General features: G+C 40.0%; 1 protein-coding gene across 2 annotated transcripts; it reads right to left on the bottom strand.

Annotated features, from left to right (window-relative positions):
• Positions 1-1017: 1017 nt before the first annotated feature.
• On the bottom strand, positions 1018-19268 carry LOC117590234. 2 transcript variants are annotated; one of them, XM_034282704.1, is made up of 5 exons: positions 18883-19268; positions 18138-18275; positions 1747-3205; positions 1468-1659; positions 1018-1375 (listed from the first exon to the last, which is right to left on the bottom strand). In XM_034282704.1, the coding sequence occupies exons 2-5, from the start codon at positions 18216-18218 to the stop codon at positions 1170-1172; spliced, it is 1938 nt and encodes a 645-aa protein (XP_034138595.1). In that variant the 5' UTR covers positions 18219-18275; positions 18883-19268; the 3' UTR covers positions 1018-1169. The 2 variants fall into 2 exon arrangements, with proteins under 2 accessions (XP_034138595.1, XP_034138596.1); XM_034282705.1 differs by having other exon boundaries at positions 18138-18425; positions 19059-19268.
• Positions 19269-19851: the final 583 nt, after the last annotated feature.

Here is a 19851-nt window from a genome sequence, read left to right as displayed (position 1 = left end):
TTATATTTTTCACTATGTAGTCGCTAGGTGGCGCCACATTGGTGTTGTCGTGTAGTTTTAGGAATTGTTTGATGAAGCCAGTTTTGTGTGATAAACAAATTATTATTGTTTGTTGGTTAAACATTAGTTTCTGCACCATATGTGTGTTGTGGGAGTTGCCTGATCTTTTCTCTGTAGGAAATGAACTACTTGATTTGTTGGATTTAATTTTCGGTCAAACTTTCATTTCAAAATGGTTGGAAATTGACTCGCAAAAATATATCAAACAGGTTGGCATTTGGCCCACAAACTGACTTAGATCTAAATGGGCATGAAAATACCCACTATATAATATATGTTTTGGGCACATTTATAAGGCTCTTGCATCAAAATATAATTTTTTTGTGTGTGTTTCTCATTGATCTTACAAGCACAAGGAACCATCGTTTTTGTTTTGTTTTTGTTTTTATCGATATAAGGGTTAAACTCTGGCATTTAGATTGGCTACAGAATTTAAACGATGTTGATCTGTTTAATTATTTATTCTCTCTACATAGTATATATTTATATATAATTGGCGGAAAAACACTCACAATTGGTCCTTGGATTAGTGTTAAGTGGGTAATTTCTCGTACAACTTCTACACAATTAATTACTTTCATTCCCTAAGGTACATTTTCAAACCATCAATATTCTGTCTACTTTGATTCTCATTTCCCTTGCTTCGGACCATGTACATACATATATGTAGGATGTTGCAGGATACTTTCTACTCTCGTATATATGTGTGTGTGTGTGTGTATTTATGGTGTAATTTTGTTGCTTATCAGCTAAATTAGAATCTATCTTTGAACTATCACATACAAGTTCACTAAATAAACGACAAAAACGAAAGAACAGAAATCAGAAGGCAGACAAGAAATTATAAATAAATCTAGGGGGGGCAGAAATTCAAAACAAATCATCATCCACTGAATCATTTGGAAAACAAAAGAACAAAAAAAAATTAACTACGTTTTTAATACATTTTTGGGTACAGGGGGGGGGGGGGGGGGGTGTTATTCAGGGTACGGAATCCCCTCTCTAAAGTGTAAGGTGTCCCTACAGCAAGCGAGCGAGCCTTGTCTTCCTTATAAATATAGTTGCTCATATCGAATCCTTCCTGGTGTGGCTCCTTGCTTAGCTTCGATTTACAATTTCACATCATGCGTCGTTCGCGCGGGCGCTGCTGCGGCTGTCTCCTGCGTGGGCACCTGTGCGGCATCTGCAGTGCGACGGCGAGCGTTAAGGAACTCCACCAAATACTCAATGCCCCAGGCTAAGGCGCAAAGCATAATGCAAAAGCTCTGGGTGTGTATGCAAATGGGATAGCTGTCAGTCACATCACGAATGAGACCTGAAACCACCGACACGATTCAGATGGATTAATAAGTCTATATAGAGGATTGGGGAGCACTGTGCACTGTGCACGGTGCACGGAGCACTTACCAATCAGTGGCCCAAATGATATCACAAACAATGCCTTGCCGACCAAATGCCAGCCAAAGGCCGATGGCAGCTTCTCCAGCGAACAATACTCGGAGACGGTGAGCGTGAAATTGCTCAAGGCCGAGCCACGGAAGAAGCCACAAATCGATAACCAAATCATGAGCTGGGTCCAGTCCGTTTGCTCTGCCATAACTACAGCAATGCCAGGGGAAAGAGGAATATATTAGTATTAAAGGAAGCCAAAGAAAACCCTCTTTGGATCACTGGGATTTCACTTACTTGAACGTGTTAGAGCCACGAATATGATGGAAACTAGAAAAATGGTACGCTTCCTGATTGTGGTCCTATCGAAGATCGGTGGCAACACAATTCGTGCAGCAATATCCGTGATGGCTGTGATTGACAGGCAGAAAGCCACATCGGTCTTTTGGTAGCCCAGATTGGCAAAAAAGAAGGGCGTCACCATCTTGAAGTTCATTTCGGCCACATAGAAGATGGACAGACCGAACAGGAGATTGAGAAACATCTTGTCCTTGAGCATGTCAATGTCCAGGAGATCGGCAAACCGGCGCCAGAAGCCAGGCTTTTTGGGTTTATTCTTTTTTGCCTCCTCATCGGCAGCGGCCTCCGTCTGCTTGTCCAGCTCCGTGGGCTTCATTTTGATAAAACTATCGCGATGTCCGCCCAGGACAATGCTGCCGGTGGCGGTGCCAACGCGTCGCAGCTCGCGATCATTCTGCTCAAACTCATCGTCGCCGGTGTTGAGGTGCACTTGCAGTATGGAGCCGGTGAAGTCCATGTAGGAGAGGTTCGAGGTAACCGAGGCCTTGCGACAGCGCAGCTGCGTGGCATTGATCTCCGCCTGCGAGGTATAGGCGCCATCGGCACCGGCCCCATGGGCCGCCGACTGCACACCTGCCAGGGACATGATCCGCGGAAAGGTGGGACGCTTGGGAATGCCCAGGCGAGAGCCATTCATTGTGTTCATGGCCATCTCCGAGTAGTTTTTGCGCATCGAATGCTGGTGGGCATGATGCTTGTGGAACAGCAGGGTGTTCATCTCTGGAAGAGCATCCTCCTCGGTCCCATCTTCTTTGATAACTTTAAAGTCGGGCGGGGAGGCCGCCGACGCAGCCAGACCACCGCCCCCAATTGTCAGTTGGGGCTGGGGTGTCGGCAACGCCGATATGCACATCAGCTCCTCATCATCGAACTCCTCCTTCATGTGCCACTTCACCGGCTGCAGCAGCACCGAACCGACAGTGGCATTTAGAGCCACACCCGCCAGCAGCAGGACGGCGCCCTGGAAGTCATAAGCCTCCAGCAGTATCCTCACCAGCTGCGGCATGATCAACATGCCAATGGCTGTGCCAGCCATCGATAGACCCACCGCCTGTCCTCGCTTGTGCTTGAAGTAATGATTCAATGCAACAAATGCCGCCGATGTGGAGAGGCCCACACCAATGCCATTAATCACCGAGTAGGTGCTCAGAATGTGGGCCATGCTCGTGGCGGGGGATGTGAGGGCCAGACCGAGGCCGCATAGCAGGGAGCCGGCAATGGCCACCTTTCTGTAGGAGAACTCCTTTAGCAGTGGGCCGACAAATAGCCCTGAGAAATTCATGCAGACGTCCAGCGCACTGATAATCACAGCCGCCCCAGTGGTGCCCACATTGAGATCTTTGAGGGTGTCGCCAAAAAGCAGACCAAACGATGGCTCTATGGAGCGTGTGGCGAGCTGCAAGTAAACAGTGGAAATGATTGTATCATAATCCCATTTATATGGTTGCAATTGTTGCTAATTTAGCAGCGAGAGCATCGTCATCATTCCACCATAAATTATAGAAATTCTACTTTGTTACTAATTGAATTTTTGTATTTTTATGTAGGCCAATTTGTCGTTTACGGCTAATCTGCAAGCAGCGCGTGATTTATCAGCCCATGGAGAGAGCGGCAGAAAAGAGAGGACGCTATAATAATTATCAGCAAACACCAAAAATACTTGGAGAGAGAAGAGGAAAGCCAAGAGGAATAATCAACCAGCCAACATTCAACGTCATTGCATGGATAATCGCAAAACCTTATCAATGGAACTCTGAGAGGACAGGAAGAGGGCTGAGATCTGTGAGACCTGCGGGTGAGTGAGTACGAAAGTGAGAGAGGGAGGGAGGAGTGTATGAGAGCCTAAGTGTGGCCTATCATGAATGCACTTCATGCCATTATATACCCTTATCGATTGTGCAATCCGGCATTTGGCCATCAGCTGAATGGTGCAAGGGCAGGCAATCATTATCAGGGCACGGACGGACACACGCTCCATTGATGGATCCAACAATCTGCCATCAGCTTGATTGATGGAAAGCTCCCTGGTTCACAGTCGCCATATCATATCAATGTCCGATTGTGGTTGCCAAACAAATTTTTGGTATTTTTAATACAACGGTAATGGTGGAATGCTATGATATTTCATTGGCTTGATGTGCCGTATGCCATTCCCTTTTTTCAACAAAAATGTATTTAAATGTTTGCTTTGCAATTTATTTACATTTCCATGAGTTATCTTTGATAAGAAAATGTACATTTTAATGATTATAATCGTATGATTAATGGTGTATTTGAGGGAATTCCATGGTTAGGCCAATAGGATTGCCATGAGTATATTACAGATAGCTTTAACTTTTTTGTGTGTGTGTGTTTTTTTGTTGACTTGTAACATTGTACATCGCGGGTACATTATCCTTCATAAGTATACTTTTAAAAGTACATACATATGTTGAAATATTTCTATAATCACTAATCAATCAATTAATTAATCTTTGATGTATTATATATTTATTTAAATTGTTTTAAACCATTTACTTCCTATTTTTCGAAACATTTTCCCTGTCTGTCCTACCCAAGTATTTCCTTTTCCTCATGTGCACGCCACAAGATTGCGCTTTAGCTCAAATTATTATAATGATGATTGGCTGCTAAGTAAATGGGGGAGCCCTCATTTCCTAGAGCCGCTTTTCCTTCAATAATTTACATTTTTAATACGTTGACTGGTCACTCCTCCACATTTGTACTACAAAGAGCTGGCACTAAATGCCCGATTGAATAGATTTGTTGCTCTTTAAAATGTTTTTTTTTTTTGTTTGTGTCTCTAGGATTGATGGGGGGTTTCTTGAGAGTGTTTTGTATTCGCTTTTGCGATAATTTGTGCTATTGATTGTGTGCTTTTTCGTTCTGAGAGTCCTCTACTTTTTATAGAGTGTACCCGGGTGTACATTTGTATGTATGTATGTGTGTATATGGAGCTCTCTCGTTTCATTCGGTAATTGCTTGATAATTGAGTTATCAGAAAACAACTGGCTGGCACCCCAGCAGCAGCAGCACGCGCTCGACAAGTGCTTCAAATACCTTTCTGTGTGCCCCAATGTGTTGTGTATATCTAGGTTTTTTTTTTTTGTGATTGAGTCTATATGATTTTTACGACTTAGAGATCGTAAATTGGTTTTTGATTTCCCCACCCATGATATTAAGGGATACATTTTGTGGCACAATAACGTAGGCTGCTATTTAAGTTCCTGGCCTAGCCATTAAACAACTAGCTTTGGTGGCTGAAAATGGGTTTATTTGTATTAAAAATACTATCCAGGAAAATGAAATGCCATTATGATGGTGCAGTCATTGCATATCAACGTCCAGACAAAAAAAAAAAAAAAAAAAAAAAAAAAAAAAAAAAAAAAAAAAAAAAAATGATAGTTATTAAAAACATGGAATTGATTTTCTTTCGTGTCTCTATCCAAAAAGATATGAAATGAAGGCTACCCAAGCAGGGGGTGCTTCACCAATGAAAGTTTTACTTATATTTCTGATTGTATTTGTAATTTTCCACATCAAATATGGTAGAAAATCCATGTGTAGATTTCCATCCTTTCCTGAGATGAATTTTCTTTATCGTTAATCGAATTCAAACGTGGCTATTGGCTCCAATTCGGGCTGGAAGTGACCTGGGTGTAGCCCAGCAGCCCTCGTACACTTAGCTATCTTTATGCTTTGGGATCTTTAGACTTTGATTTTCAATATCAGACTGTTTATCTTTTAGCTCATAGTTTTGTGTACATTTTGAGGATAAGTGTTATTGGGAAATAAAATCTTTAGGATTATTGTTTATAAATCTCATTTAATTCCAATTCCATTTCAATATTTATGTACTATTACTTTTCATATAATAAGCAATGAAACCCTAAAGACTCTTAGCTCATTCTCTTGAAGCAAATCAATCTTTATTTATGGATTAATATTCCATCAATCTCTGAAATATTTTTCTCTTCAAAATCTCAAGTGAAATATCTACCATTGAGGGCACTTTGCATAGGAATTTATTTTAAACAAAGGAAATATCAATCTGTAGATTGTATTTCCATTTAACTCAAGCCAACCAAACCCACGTATGTATTTCATTTTCATTTTCATTTCCAATTGCAATTTGCCCGCCAGTCTTTTCTGTAATGTGTAAATATATGATGTATGCATGTGTATATTTTTGGTTTCTTATTGCCTTTTTTGTGTGTGTTGGAAAAATGTTTATTAGCTTTTCAGTCACACAACCCATCCCATCCCACCACACATTCATAAATATATCGTGGAATATATACCCATATATAGTATAAAGTTAATTGTATCTACTTGTATTATTTCTCTTGCCTTTTGTTGGGTTTTTAGCGAAAAACAGCAAAAGGCAAACACCCAAAGAGCCCGAAATCTCGCTTTTGGAAACACCTTTTGTCGTGCTCTAAATCTCCTTATTGATTTACATGTACATACATATATATGCCACATACCCTATACATTTATTGTTATTTAGAGGTACGTTGTGTGATATTTGCACAATTAGATGCTAAATTATTTTTAAACATTTTTCGTGCAATATTTTTGAATCTAATTTACAAGTGGTTGTCGTTTGCTGCTGCCCTGTGGTGGCTGGCTGGCCGCTGACTGCGTGAAATTAACGTGACACTTGAGTGTACGTTCCCCACCATATGTTATAGCCATAGACACAAGCACATATGATGGTATATAGAAAATATTACTTAACAAGCGCACGTTGTCGCCGTTTTGTGGAAAAAGGTTTTTAGCATTGTTATTTCGCAAGTCTATTAATAGTCCATCGAATCGGTAGAGAGCGCACTCCCTTAATGATTTATGGAAATGGCTATGGCATTACCAAAGGGAAAAGTTTCGTAATATATCTAATGGGTTTCTGATCTAGTTATATAATCATTTGAAAATCACGCCTGTATCGGGTGATCTTTTATTTGTTTTTAGCTGCTACGGAGAGCGGAATAAATGTACAGAAAATCTGTACACAGTTCTTTTCTTCATAGTCACATCTGTTGATACAAATGTTTGTTTGCACTCTCAAAGTCTTTGAAATATGAAACCCCCCCCACCCCACGAGTATTCCTCAACTGAATTGCACACTTTATTACAATTGTTCCCTTACAATTATTTTCCGCTATTGCGTGTGTTCTTAGTATTAGACTGTAATTAAATATTTAATCGTAACTTGGAAATTAGAAGCCCTCCATCTTATTCCGTTTCTTCTTTTATACCGAGAAAGCCTTGCACCTTGTTGACATTTCAATAAAAATTCGTGTTTAATTTAGATTTATAAATAAACCACTGGCCCCCCACTCAGGGAGTCCATGTCTGTGTTTGTTTATGAATTTTATCATTAAATCCACAATTGCACAATATCAATATCAAGCTAACGAATGTGAAATTACTGGGGTACACAAGATTCTGTCCCTTCTGAGAAGTCATGCAGCTGGCGTTTAATTCAATTTCGCATTTGCAAAATTTCAATGTTAAGCCACACTTGGACTTTGAATACACTTACATAGATGACAAAATCAATCCATCAAAAACTATCCTTAATTCACTGCAGTATAGTGTTTATATATTTGTGGCAATGATGTGTTAATGCCACCAAGTTGGCATTAGAGTTTCTAATTTCCATTTGTATCTGGATCCAGATTCTATATTTTACTTTCAATTACGATTTGGGTATCCCAAGCGTGATGCATTTTTCCCCAACACAACTATCTCTCTACTTTTTGAGGTAACGCTTGGTGATATTTTCTGGTTAAAGGTTGAATAGCCTTTGAGACCTTTAAGATCACGATTCCGATAAAAGTTTCCACTGTTTTGTATCTGGTGTTTCTGTGTGTGTGTGTCTTTGATGATATTTATTTGTGTATTTTAAAAACAAAAAGCCTGTTGATGTTTTAGGAAATGTACTTTTAGCGTGTTTTCAATTAACAGTTTTCAAATCGCATGACGTGGTTTCCCTTACCCATTCTGTGTGGCAAAGGCCCTGTCGAATGTGGCATTGTGGGCTGTAGGTCACTTACAAGTGGCACGCAGTGGGGCAGTGAGGGCGAAATGGATACGTATGATGATGACTACTGACCACGGTGACGATGTCGATGTCAATAGACGTCACCACTAGTTGTAGACCATCGTCACCCCCTGGCGCTGCCTCCACCTTTTAGTTGGCGGCTGCCACGACAACTGTCCGTCGTTGGGGCTCTTTGCTTTTGGGACAGAGGGGCGGGGCCCTGACCATCGCTCGTCGTAAATCAAGTCCATCTGTCCTATCGATTTCCCATTACGTTTTGCGTGGCATTTCTTATGCCTTCAACTTGATATTTCATCATTTTCCATTGTCCACTTCGGCGTGTGTGTGCGTGTGTGTCCTTTCCTTCCCACCCACACCAACTTTTGTCCTTCAAAAACTTCAACCTAATGTTTGAATGGATGGATGTGGTTGGGGCGGGGTTTTTGTGTTTAATTCCGTTTTTCTGCGTTGTCTAAGCAACACATAATTGGGCATAAGACCTCCAGAAGGATTACCTGTGTGGTTTTGTTTCCGGATTATTATTGCCTGCCTCCGAGCTGCAATCGAAATGAAGTCCAGTAATTGGAGGGCAATCAACCCATCCATCCCATCCCATCCCATCCATCAATGTAGAGAAGTTTCGTTAAGTTGAGAATGCAATTTATCTTCCAAATGCATTTAATCTCTCGAAATTGTAATTGAATATTAAATGATAGTTGGCTTGAAAATGATACGAGTACCATTTATTTCTAAGTGGAATTTAGGCACTTCAAATTATTTCCTGAAAACCAAAAGCCACGGTTTTACAATGTCAGTTGTGACCTGACCTGACCTTTAAAGTTTAAAGTTTAAGTTGAGTTTAAAGAAATGAATTCTCAACTCCTCCGCTTTTCTGGGAACAATTTTAATTCAAGTTTTGCCTGAGAACTGTCTCAAATTCCAGAATAATCTTCCTTGTGTCAGAATTAAGCGAATGCCCTAAATTGAAGGTAACTTTTTCCCCTCTGTTGCTGTCTTTGAAATCTTTTGTTTGTTGCTTGCGGAACCTACGCAATATGTAATTATATTTTTTCAATAACTCTTCATAAATGAAAATGATTAGCCCAAAAGCTATTTTGACTTTGCTGCACAAATTTGTCTCAATTAAAAAGGTGGCCTTTGAAGGTATTACCATGTTGGTGCTGCATGTCGCCTTCTGCTGTGTGGTGCATTGGTCGATGTTGCATTGTGCATGTTTCAATCAGCTTTGGTCACAAAATAACTTCCAATTATGCTAGTCATGAAAATGAATTCTTGTTTTACAGTTTCCCTCGAAGAGGCGCCCTCAATTCGAACATTTAAGGCAATTTCTTGATTATCTACTGTTGAACAGTAACAGAGAGCGGCAGTGAGAGAAGAGAGGAAGGACACACTCACACACACACACACACAGTAGCACAGATGGACTGGACGCTTCTCTCTGTGGAGTGTTGGGAGGGGGGGGGGGGGGGGGCCCCCCCCCCCCCCCTCCCAACANTGGGGGGGGGGGGGGGGGGGGGGGGGGGGGGGACCCAACCCACCCATCATCCTTTCATACTTCAATGCAGTTCTCCTGCTGTTGTCTCTGTTCTGCTTCGATCGGACTAACCAGACACAGCAGAAGTGGCGGCTCAGGCCACATTAAATATTATTTAAAAGGTGAATTTCCAATATATTTGCATACACAAAATGTAGCTGCGGGTTCTTACATTTCACGAGAGCACCGAGAGTGCCTTCAACTTTAAGTATTATTATTCATAAGTTGTTGAATATTAATTTGCGTTCATTAAAAGAGACAGGCGCACACAAAAAAGTACATAATAGTACAACAACAATAACAAAAAATGTACGATACATATAAATGCGTTCGAAATTGAAATTGTTGCTCTCTGGGTCTCGCGGCAATTGAAGCAATTAAACTGTGAATTACATTTTCACTACCGCCACTGTGAACTCAACTCAACTCGAGACTCGAGACTCGAATCTGTATCGTATCGAACAGCGACTCAACTGAAACGCAATGAACAGGGGGGAACTTGAACGCCAAACATTTCAATTTCAATTAAAACAAAAACCACAGAAAAAAAGCAGAAAAAACCCAGAAACAATGACACAAAAACAAAAGGCTGTGTACAGAGCTGAACTCGAAATTCGATTCAGAAATGAACTAAACCGATCCGATATTTTATATAGCGGATATCAAGGGGCGGATGGGGGCGGAGATACACACATGTATGTACATACAATATGGCACGAAATGGAACGGGATTGCTGGTATGTTGGCGCTAGCACATGATCGCTGGCAATCAGAGGGATCACACGATGCTGTTGCACAGCTATGGGAATTGGAAATGGAAATGCAGAGCGCAAGTTTGGAAATCTGAAATCATTTGGCAAAGATAATTCCACAGAAATCGAATCTAGGTATATAGAGAATCAATTAAGGATTCATCGGATGCATCGACAACTACTGCAGCAGAGCATCGTCACCCTGAAAGATATAGCAGCAAAAAGCAGCTGTTTTTTGTTTCGCTCTTGCTGCAAACGGGTTTCCCTCTGGGTACCCCATTGTCTGTCTGTCTGCCACTTGCCACAGAGTCACGTGATTGCCTGCCAGCAAGCGATCAAAGCATCAGCTGCTTGACAAACCTGAACTGCAGTTAGTCAGAGAGAGCAGAGGAGAGGAAGAGGCAGAGATACGAGATAGCTAGAGGGAAGGAAGATGTCGAGTCGAGTCGAGTCAAGTCCGTCACATGTGCATTTGACTATTGACATTGATTGGAACTCGTTGTTGCAACGCTTGTTGAAGCCGCCTGGCTGGCCGGCCTGCCTTTTTTATTCATTAATTTCCCCTTCCATTTTGCATGTTGTACATATCTGGTATCTTGTATCTGACTTGTGCAACTTGCGGGCTTTGATCACTTGATGCGCAAGAACGTTTTCTCCGACTCGTAAAAAAGAAACAAATGAAGCTTGTGGTGTCCTAGGCACTTAGTATTTACCTCCATTTAGTTTTCTGTGGGATCGGGAATTGCTGCTGGAATACTTAAGCAAATACATGTCTCATTTTTGATGCATTGATGGTGGCTTTTGGGCATTAGCATTACCATTTCCATCTCGCGTTGGCACTTTGATCCCATTTTAGCAGTTGTCAAAATTTCATTAACACCCATAGCACACGCCGCACACTTCCTATATCGATTGGATCGATCGCTTGGTTTTAGCATTCAACTGCGAATGCCTGGGGGAAGTGTGTTTGCTCTCATGTTTAAGATCTTGTTTGCATGACTTTCGACCATCGATCGGATGGGATCAGATTGGATGGGGAGATCACACATCACTCGTCGAGCGGGTGTTCGTCTTTCGTATTCGTTCCTGTTTTTGTTTCTGGTTCTGTTTCTATTTCGTGCTCTATTTCATTCTATTTATTGTTTTTCTCGCGCCTGACACTCGGAATTTGTCAAAGAAATTAGCTCTAAATTGCAAAAAATAAATAAATAAATAAATAAATAACAAAAATCGAAAACAGAGGCGGCCGCAACCCACACACACAGACAGACGGAACCGACAGACAGACGATGACAATGGTTCAAAGAAACACGTCACTAAATTTACCCAGAACATTTTGGAGCTCATGGAAATTGATTGTGCGAAAGATGTGGAGGGAAAGGGGTGGGGCGTAGGTTAGGGCACAAAATATTCCAAAATTTATTGAAATTTAAAACAAAAACAAACAACTTTGTATTCATTTCGGGTTAAATAATTGTTACTAACTGCAGTTTCCTCGACACAATATCTTTCTCTCATATTTCTTTTTTGTGCAAGATCAAATTTTGTCTTGGCAAATGAATATTCACAAGCTATGCCCACAAGCAGGCCCCCAAACAGGCAGTTTGGAATTGCATCATTGAAACATTTTTGAATATAATTTGGGATTCCTTTTGGGGCAATCTTTTTGACCTCTCAAACGAAATGGGAATTTTCCAGCATTCCCTGAACTGAATTTGGTGTGCGGTGACGATGACACTAATGTCGCATCAAATATATGTTTGTATGTACAATGTGGTATATAATATTTGTATGGGAACCCAATACATATGTACATATGCGCCGATATAGATTGTTCGCCTGCAAAAGCATGCCGGGTGGTTTTTTATGACGTCGTCAAGTCGAGTCAAGTCCAGTCAAAACTTGAGTGAGCATGCGTCTGATGAATGCTAAATGGTCGATCAGTCAGTCAGTTGGTCATTCATTCGTTTTGTTATCCACTCGATTGTTTAGTCATTCACTCGAGCGTTCACTCTGTCGTTGGGTGCCTGCTTTACACGGACACTGCTCTCTCTCTCTCTCTCTCTCTGTCTGTCTCTGACTGTCCCTGAGTGCTTTCCTCATCACAAAATCCATGTATTCTAATTATCAACAAAGACAATGTGCTAAATGTTAAAGCTTAATTGCTACGTTCTTGTCTTTGGTTCATTGTCGCCTCGCCATTTGAGGGTGGAGGGTGGTGGGTATCAATCGTTTTGATTGTCTAGACTCTAGACCCGAATCAGAAAAAAGAGTGCTAATCGTGCAGCTGATAATGATAGCAAAAAACAGAAAAGGCAAATCAATGACGACTCTCTTGTACAATATGTAGTATAATTTACTTTCTGTTTGTGTATTTAGTAAATTGGCACAACGTCAACAGTTGAGAAGGTGGAATTGGTGGCAGCAAATCTTCAAATAGAAAAACGAAAACAAAGACTGTTGGGGGACAATGGGAGACTTTGGGATACCCTAGCTATTCAAAGTCACACCGGGAGAGAGCAGAGAGTTAGTAGTTAACTGCTGATTAACTGCTAGTCCCCACTGGAATAGAGAGAACGCGTAAACTTAAGATCTATCTTATGTCAACTTACCATCAACTGATAAGCTACGCTGTTAGAGAGAATTGCTCAATAAACAAACAGTTCTGCACATTCCGCAGAGGTATCCACATATCTATATATGTAATAGCATGCACAGAGAACCATTTACTTGCGATTCAATACTGTGTTGACACTGAACACAAATGTAAAATCAAGACACATAGACATACACATTCATATATAAATATGTATATATATCCCTGAATTTGTTGTACCGCAGATAGACACAGGAAAGAAAAGAGAGATCGAAGCAGATAGCAAGACACGAAAGACAAACAGACAGTTAGGCAAAAGTCTCGTTCCGTACAAAGTCCACTCAAAATATTTTTGATTCCTTTTTCGTTCAAGTTGCGTTTCGCTTAACTTTTATCAATTTTTTGTTTAGTCATGTCGTGTTTATATTTGATTTTCTTCGATTCTTCGAGGGTATACCATCCAAAGTATATTAAATACAGTTTGAAATCTGCAATCTAACGGAACTTGGGAAATAAATAAAATAAAATATCAGCAAATATGAAAACCTTTTCCATGGGGGGTCATGGACTTGCACCTTCTTTAGTTTCCACATCGACCGATAGCGCTGCTACTGTGTTATCTGATGATTTGTTATGCAATTCTTTCTTTGTCTCTGGTTTTGACTCAACGATTGACAGACAGACAGAGAAGGACAGGAAAGCTTCTGTTCGAGTCGCTGGAGCGAAGAATTCAATTGAATGAAATTGGTAATGAAAACAGGGAAATGATTGATTTTGTTGACAGATTTGACAGATTGCGTCGGAGGTCTGTCTGTATTTGAAGGTCCATAGATCATTTGGTAAATTTAGAACTCTTTAACAAAATTTCATCTTAGTTGTAATTATAATTTTCATGGCATTGCAATCAAAATCTTATCGAATTGTTTGCTTTTTATAGCCGCCCCTATATTTATGGTCAACAATGGTACAAATAATTATGGCTTAATCGGGCTATATGCTCCATGAGCTGTCTGTGTCGACGACCTCCAAGCGAATCGAATACCAAATTATACAAACATAAGCACATACGACGTGCATCTGTATCTATTGTATATATTTACATGTCTACATATACAATATTTGCTATCTACATATACACACAATATTTGCTATCAGATATTTTGTTTGATCACGTGCCTCGCAAAGGCTTTGGGACTTTTTTGCGGGTGGGGATCCTCTGTTGCCATATACGAAAATGTGTTGCCAGTTTGCTCTTTAGCTTTATCTTTTCCCCAGGCCTTGCAGACATGCAGACGACGGGCGGATTTCATTGTCTTATTTCCACAGCAGATAAGGCGCTCGAACCCGCACAAAAAATATTGACCATATCTCGACTTTTGCGTTTCCATCCGAATTGCCCACACTTTTTCCCCCCTATAATATAAGCATAGTCATATCTTGCGATAACTAAAACCTATTCTACTTCATTAGCAAGTGACATATTAAATATACATTCGAATCATAAATCTAAAGCTATATCGAAGCCAGGATTATAATGTTTCAAATATAGAATCAACTAAATCGTTGAATATTTTTCATGGGTTTATGGTTTTTCACACACCCATTGATTTATGTATATTTTTATTTTCATAAGTCAATGAGGTATGTGGACAAACATAAGCCATAATGTCATCAGTGAGATATTTACTAATGATTCAGAGCGAACCTTCTCCGTTCAAGGTCACAAATACTCCAGGACTTGGTGGTTCGCTCATGGATGTGCTCAAGGGTAAACCCTCAACGAATGGCCCGGGTTCCAGCTTCGATATGTTTCCTTTTAATATTATTTCGAACTGCAATCCAGGTCATGTCATAACAACTAAAACATCCGTGAGGAGCTTGGTACGCGCATCGAGTATTTAAGTTAAGTGGCTTAATATCTTACATCTGGAATAGCCGATGGACGTACCGTTCCTTGCTACATCATTTAACAATTTTTGCAAATGGTTCATTGTTGTTCACTTTACAGATCCCTCATGTATAATTTTAATATCATCTGGCTCTGATGACCTGACGTGATCATTGCTTTATTATACCCGGTACTCCAAGAGTAAATAGGGTATATTGTGTTTGTGCGTGAGAAGTGATGTAGATGTACATAGATGACATATGTAGAAAAAATGTAAAATTTAAAAAAAAACAAACACTAGGTACAGATGTCCTACTGAGTACTGGGTATAAAAGTTGTGACGTGTAAGAAGCGCCTCACACGTCCCTTCTCGTTATATAGTGCATTCATTGTAATGGTTTAAGGCTGTTTAAGTTTTGAGATCACGTGTGCTTCTTTTAAATACCAGACGTGACCGAAAACATGTACAACTTGCCGCCATTCTTATCCACACATAATACCTGTTTAATGTTTACGATAATGTTCGCTCTTGTAATGCTCGCTTATTAATCAAATTTTAGAAATATGTATGTCCACCCCCTGGCAACGCGGTTCTGTCCTAGATGGTTAAGCGTTTGGTGGTGCTTTACCGTGTTGTGTGTGTTCGTGTGCATATTGTTCGTTATTGGATTTCGTGTTGTATAGGGTTCAAGTGCCAATTTGCCTCGTAAATGATTTAAAAGCGATTAAACGTTGTGGCCCGCTGCTCAAAGATAGTAGATTGTGCTCTTGGATGTTTTGTCAACGCAGCGAAAACAAACAAAAGTTCCGAGCTGCGATTAGTTCGAGCTGCTGCTACGTTAACGTTAACCCAACCCAATCGTTAACCGTTTGCTGCTCACATAATCGACTGATCGGCAGCCTATCAGCTGATATCAGGCAGCGATCTAACCCCGACTCTAATCCAAACATGCAAGTTCTGGTGGAGGAGCATTGCCGATAATGATCAAGGGGGTATGGGAAAACACATTAAATTTTACGATTCACACAGATTTAAGATTTCTGTCTTCTAAAACTATGAGGATATTGGTTCTGAAATCTATATTTATGCCATTCTGTGACTCCCTATGCATTTATTTCAAACTATACATTTCATGGTTCCCGGATTCGATGTATGATTAAAAATATCACCGTTTTCACCATACGCAGGAATTTATGTATAATTCTAATATTATAATTTACGCGGTATAGGGAAAATCCTTAGCCACAAATTCATCCGTGGGATACTTAGTTTGTTGGGGACTCTCCGTTCAATAATATTTGCTTATAATAAACAAGGATCGTTGACTTAGTTCAGACTGCACCCCTCGCAGTGCCAAAATTACTCCAGGACTTAGTGAGGACCGTCGGAGCTGGAACTCTTATCCACTCAATCGAAAATCTGGGTTATAGTTGGCCTGGTTTCCAGCTCGGACCTGTTTATTTTTAAAATCTGGACCGGTTGCAAATCATCCCATTTATTTGCCACTAAACTATCCATTAGATATCCCTTCCATGAGCGAATATTCTTCTTTGAAAAATAGACCGGACTGGGGAACCTCGGTGTACAGTTGGACAATTCCAACAGTTGTGCAATTATAAGCACCAGTAAAAACAATGTTAAGTTCAAATAAATTAAAGCAATCGTGAAATAATTCTTTAGTGGCGAATATTTTGTAAATGCTTGTAGTTTTATATGTGTCCATTAACGTATGTAAAATTTTAATGTCTTCCGTTTTTGGATACAGAGAAAACTATAGTAATTATTCCCTACTTGAGATGGCAAATTGTTCTTTGATAAATAAATCGGACGACAATTGTTTAGTTAATAATTTCCTTTGAGTGTCCCAGCTGTTAAGTTGTTTCTTTTCTTTTCTGATGGCGGAGTTGTTACTTTTTTACTAGTGTATTTCACATTATTTCGTACATGCATTAATTAATTCATTCATTATCTCTGTCTTTACATAGGGTTTGGCCTTTATTTCTAGAGGGGATACTACGATATTTGAATAGCTTTAAATACGCGTAATAAATGAGTAATCGATCTGCCTAATTGTTATCTTAACATTCGAAGTGTGATCTAATTTGTTATAATAATTTGGAATTTGTCCCCGCTGACCCCGACACTAACACCAATGAAAATGTATTTTCTGTTGCTCTCTTCAGATTGAGTTTTACGAGTATATACATATGTACATATGTATGTAGGCCTATGTATGTCTGTACAAACAACGACAAAAAAAATACAAAATCTGCAAAAACAATTTAGAAGAAACTTAGCCGAATTTCGTGTTCCCTTTCATATGAATACTTTTTTAAAATGAAAGGCTTGATCGATGGTGGGCTCTACATAAAATGCACCCAAAACCTGTAGAAATGTACATATAGTTTTTGGGATCAAAAGTAATTTTTTGCGATGCACGAAGGAAAATACTCAATGCAAAAAGAGTATACAACACTTGAGACGCATTTTCGATATCACGCGTCTGATGCGTGGCCGACAGCAATGCCGCGCGACAATGCATAGTATTGTAGAACCCCAGAGGAGACCCCGTAACGAACATACTCAGCGGCCATGATCGGGTCGGAGTCTCCTTTTTTTAATTTTGCTTGTCCCATCCAGCTCCTGTCTCTCCCTGTTCCTCATTCAGACACCTTATTTTAAACAAGCAGCTGTTTTTAGGCTGTTGTATCAAGCAGGGGTGTAGAAAGGCAGCTACACGGAGGGACATAAAGGAAAGGAAAAGGCAAGTTGCACCACAGAGCAGAACCAGGGTAGAGACCAGTCAGGTAGATATGCGTGTATGTACATACATAAATACATAAATATGCACACAGGATTGATGGTTTCTCATACATACATACATATGTACGTATGTATATGGAATTAAGAGATTGGGTTCTTTCTGTACATTTTACTTAAATAGTATCTTTATGGAGATATTAAATGATAGATTGTAAATAATTAACCCAGTAAAACCCCATTAACACAATAGATTATCTTCTGTATTTATGATTTGATTCCATGTACATTTGTATGTATTCGAATGCATCTGTCATATTTAATAGGCATAATATTTATTACAGATTACCCCATAGCTCGCGTCGTGTAAACATTTTAGATAGAAACATATTTAATTTTGTCATATTTCATTGGAATCTTATCAAGGGACAAGTCATATACTAAATAACTACACTGGCACAGAGGGAAAGTGAAAGGGTTGAGGGGGCAGGGGAAACTTGGTAACTAACCTATCCTAAGTGCAAAATCATTAGTACATCAGAAATAAAAAGGAGGAGTAAAGAATGCAGCATGCAGGATGAAAGCGTTTTAAAGCGGCGGAGTGATTGGTTTTCTTTGCATTTCTCTTATTAGCTAATTAGTTGGAATGCTTGGAATGAATGGATACGTTGGATGGCAGAATTATACATGTTCATATGCATGAAAAAATTTATGTTAAGGTAGGACTTACGTTGACCAAACTAACGCCAAAACAGGCAACCCAACCCCAGCCGCCATCGGGGGCAACTTTTCTTGGTTGTTTCGTTGTCATTTTCTCCTCCTCCTCTAACTTTTTCAGCTCTATTTTATTTTGCTTCTGTTTTGTGTTCTTTGTTGTGTTCCTTCTCCCTCTCGAGTCTTCTGGTTCGCTCTTTTGTGCCTTCCTTCGTTCGCTTTTGTTGCTTTGGTTTTTTTGGCTTTAAGGTGTTCTGTCCGTTCCGTTCCGTTCTCCGGGTTCTCCTCGCCACTCTCCGTCTATCTACATATATAATGTATGGTATATATAGATTTATGGATATTTTCTTTTTACGTTGTTTCTTGTTTCGCTCTTTGTTGGCATCTGCTTTAATTATATTTTTCCATTTGTTGTGATTTTTTTTTCGACTTTTTGTTCAGTTTTTAATTTGTAACACACTCAAAAAAAATAAAACGAATATAATTTGTTGCAACTCGTTTCTTTTTTGCCATACAGTTTCGTTAATCAAATTACCCTACACGTTTTTTTTCGTGTACGGAGTTCATATTTATTTTGTCGTTGAATTTTTGATCGGTTTGCTTTTAATGCAGCTTTTTCAGAATTTTTCTTATCACATTGAAATTATAATATACTTATTTAAATGTACATATTATAACTGTGTTATATTTTTCCAGAGGGAAAATCGCGGCGTTACGGTGGGAGAAACGTATTCGTTCTCTCTTGTTTTTGGGCTTGGTGCTAATTCTGTTTTTGTTTTGCTTGGCTTTGCTAGTTTCTGGTTTTATTCCAGCTGTTTCTACCGATTCTTCTTCTCGTTCACGTTACCGGTCGACGGTTCGGGGGTTCGGTTCGATACGATTCGATTCTCCCTTGCGATGATGAAGGTAAATTGAGGGAGGTGAGGGGGGTACCGACCTACGTTGTTGCTCTGCTCACAGCGCGGATTCTTTCCGTTTGGTAGCGTGGTCGCTTTGTACAGCGCTATTTATTACAAAACAAAAAAAAGAAGCGGTGGGTTAAAAAGGGGGGTGCCACTCTCTCTCTTTCCCACTCTGTATTTGCCTTCTTCGATTTCGATTTCGATGAGCTACGCGCTCGCGCTGTTCGATTGAATGCCTGCTCACGCGGAATTGAGCAATGCGCTCATGTACAACTAGTAATATTCACTGTATCTTTTATTTTAACATGAGTGAGTTTCTGTCCAAAATTCACTCGTGTTTTCTATTTCCTTGAAGAGGGTATTTACAATTGAACAGACGTTTTCGAGGCTGTTATATACATCTTTTCCTGATAAGCATGATTAGACGACTCGGCATAATCGTTTAATTTTCATTTAATTTGGAAGCTCATTTAATAACTATTGAAGCAGATTCAACGTTGGAATCAGGCAGTTAAGGTCGAACTGCAAATATTAGACATGGCTGTCTAACTTAAAGGGTATACAAAGTGCCGCTTCGTTGCGGGGTTTATTTTACATGAGTGAGACTGTCGCCTGCGCCAGCATGTTGACTGCGCTGCCTGCCTGCCTTCCTCAGAAGGCAATGAAAAGAGAGCGAGGGAGAAGCGTGTGTGTGTACGTGTTTGAGAGAGTAATGCAAGTTTTCGACTGCGTGTGTTTTGTTTCAAGATCGTCTATGCAAAGAGCGCGAGAGAGCGAGCTGCTGCTAATGCTCGCTTCCACTTCTTGGCTGAAGAGAACTTTGCCAAA

Source organism: Drosophila guanche, unplaced genomic scaffold (genome assembly GCF_900245975.1).
Source record: "Drosophila guanche unplaced genomic scaffold, DGUA_6, whole genome shotgun sequence".
NCBI lineage: Eukaryota > Metazoa > Arthropoda > Insecta > Diptera > Drosophilidae > Drosophila > Drosophila guanche.
Note: the sequence above shows the minus strand (reverse complement) of the source record. Positions and strands in the feature narration are given on the sequence as shown.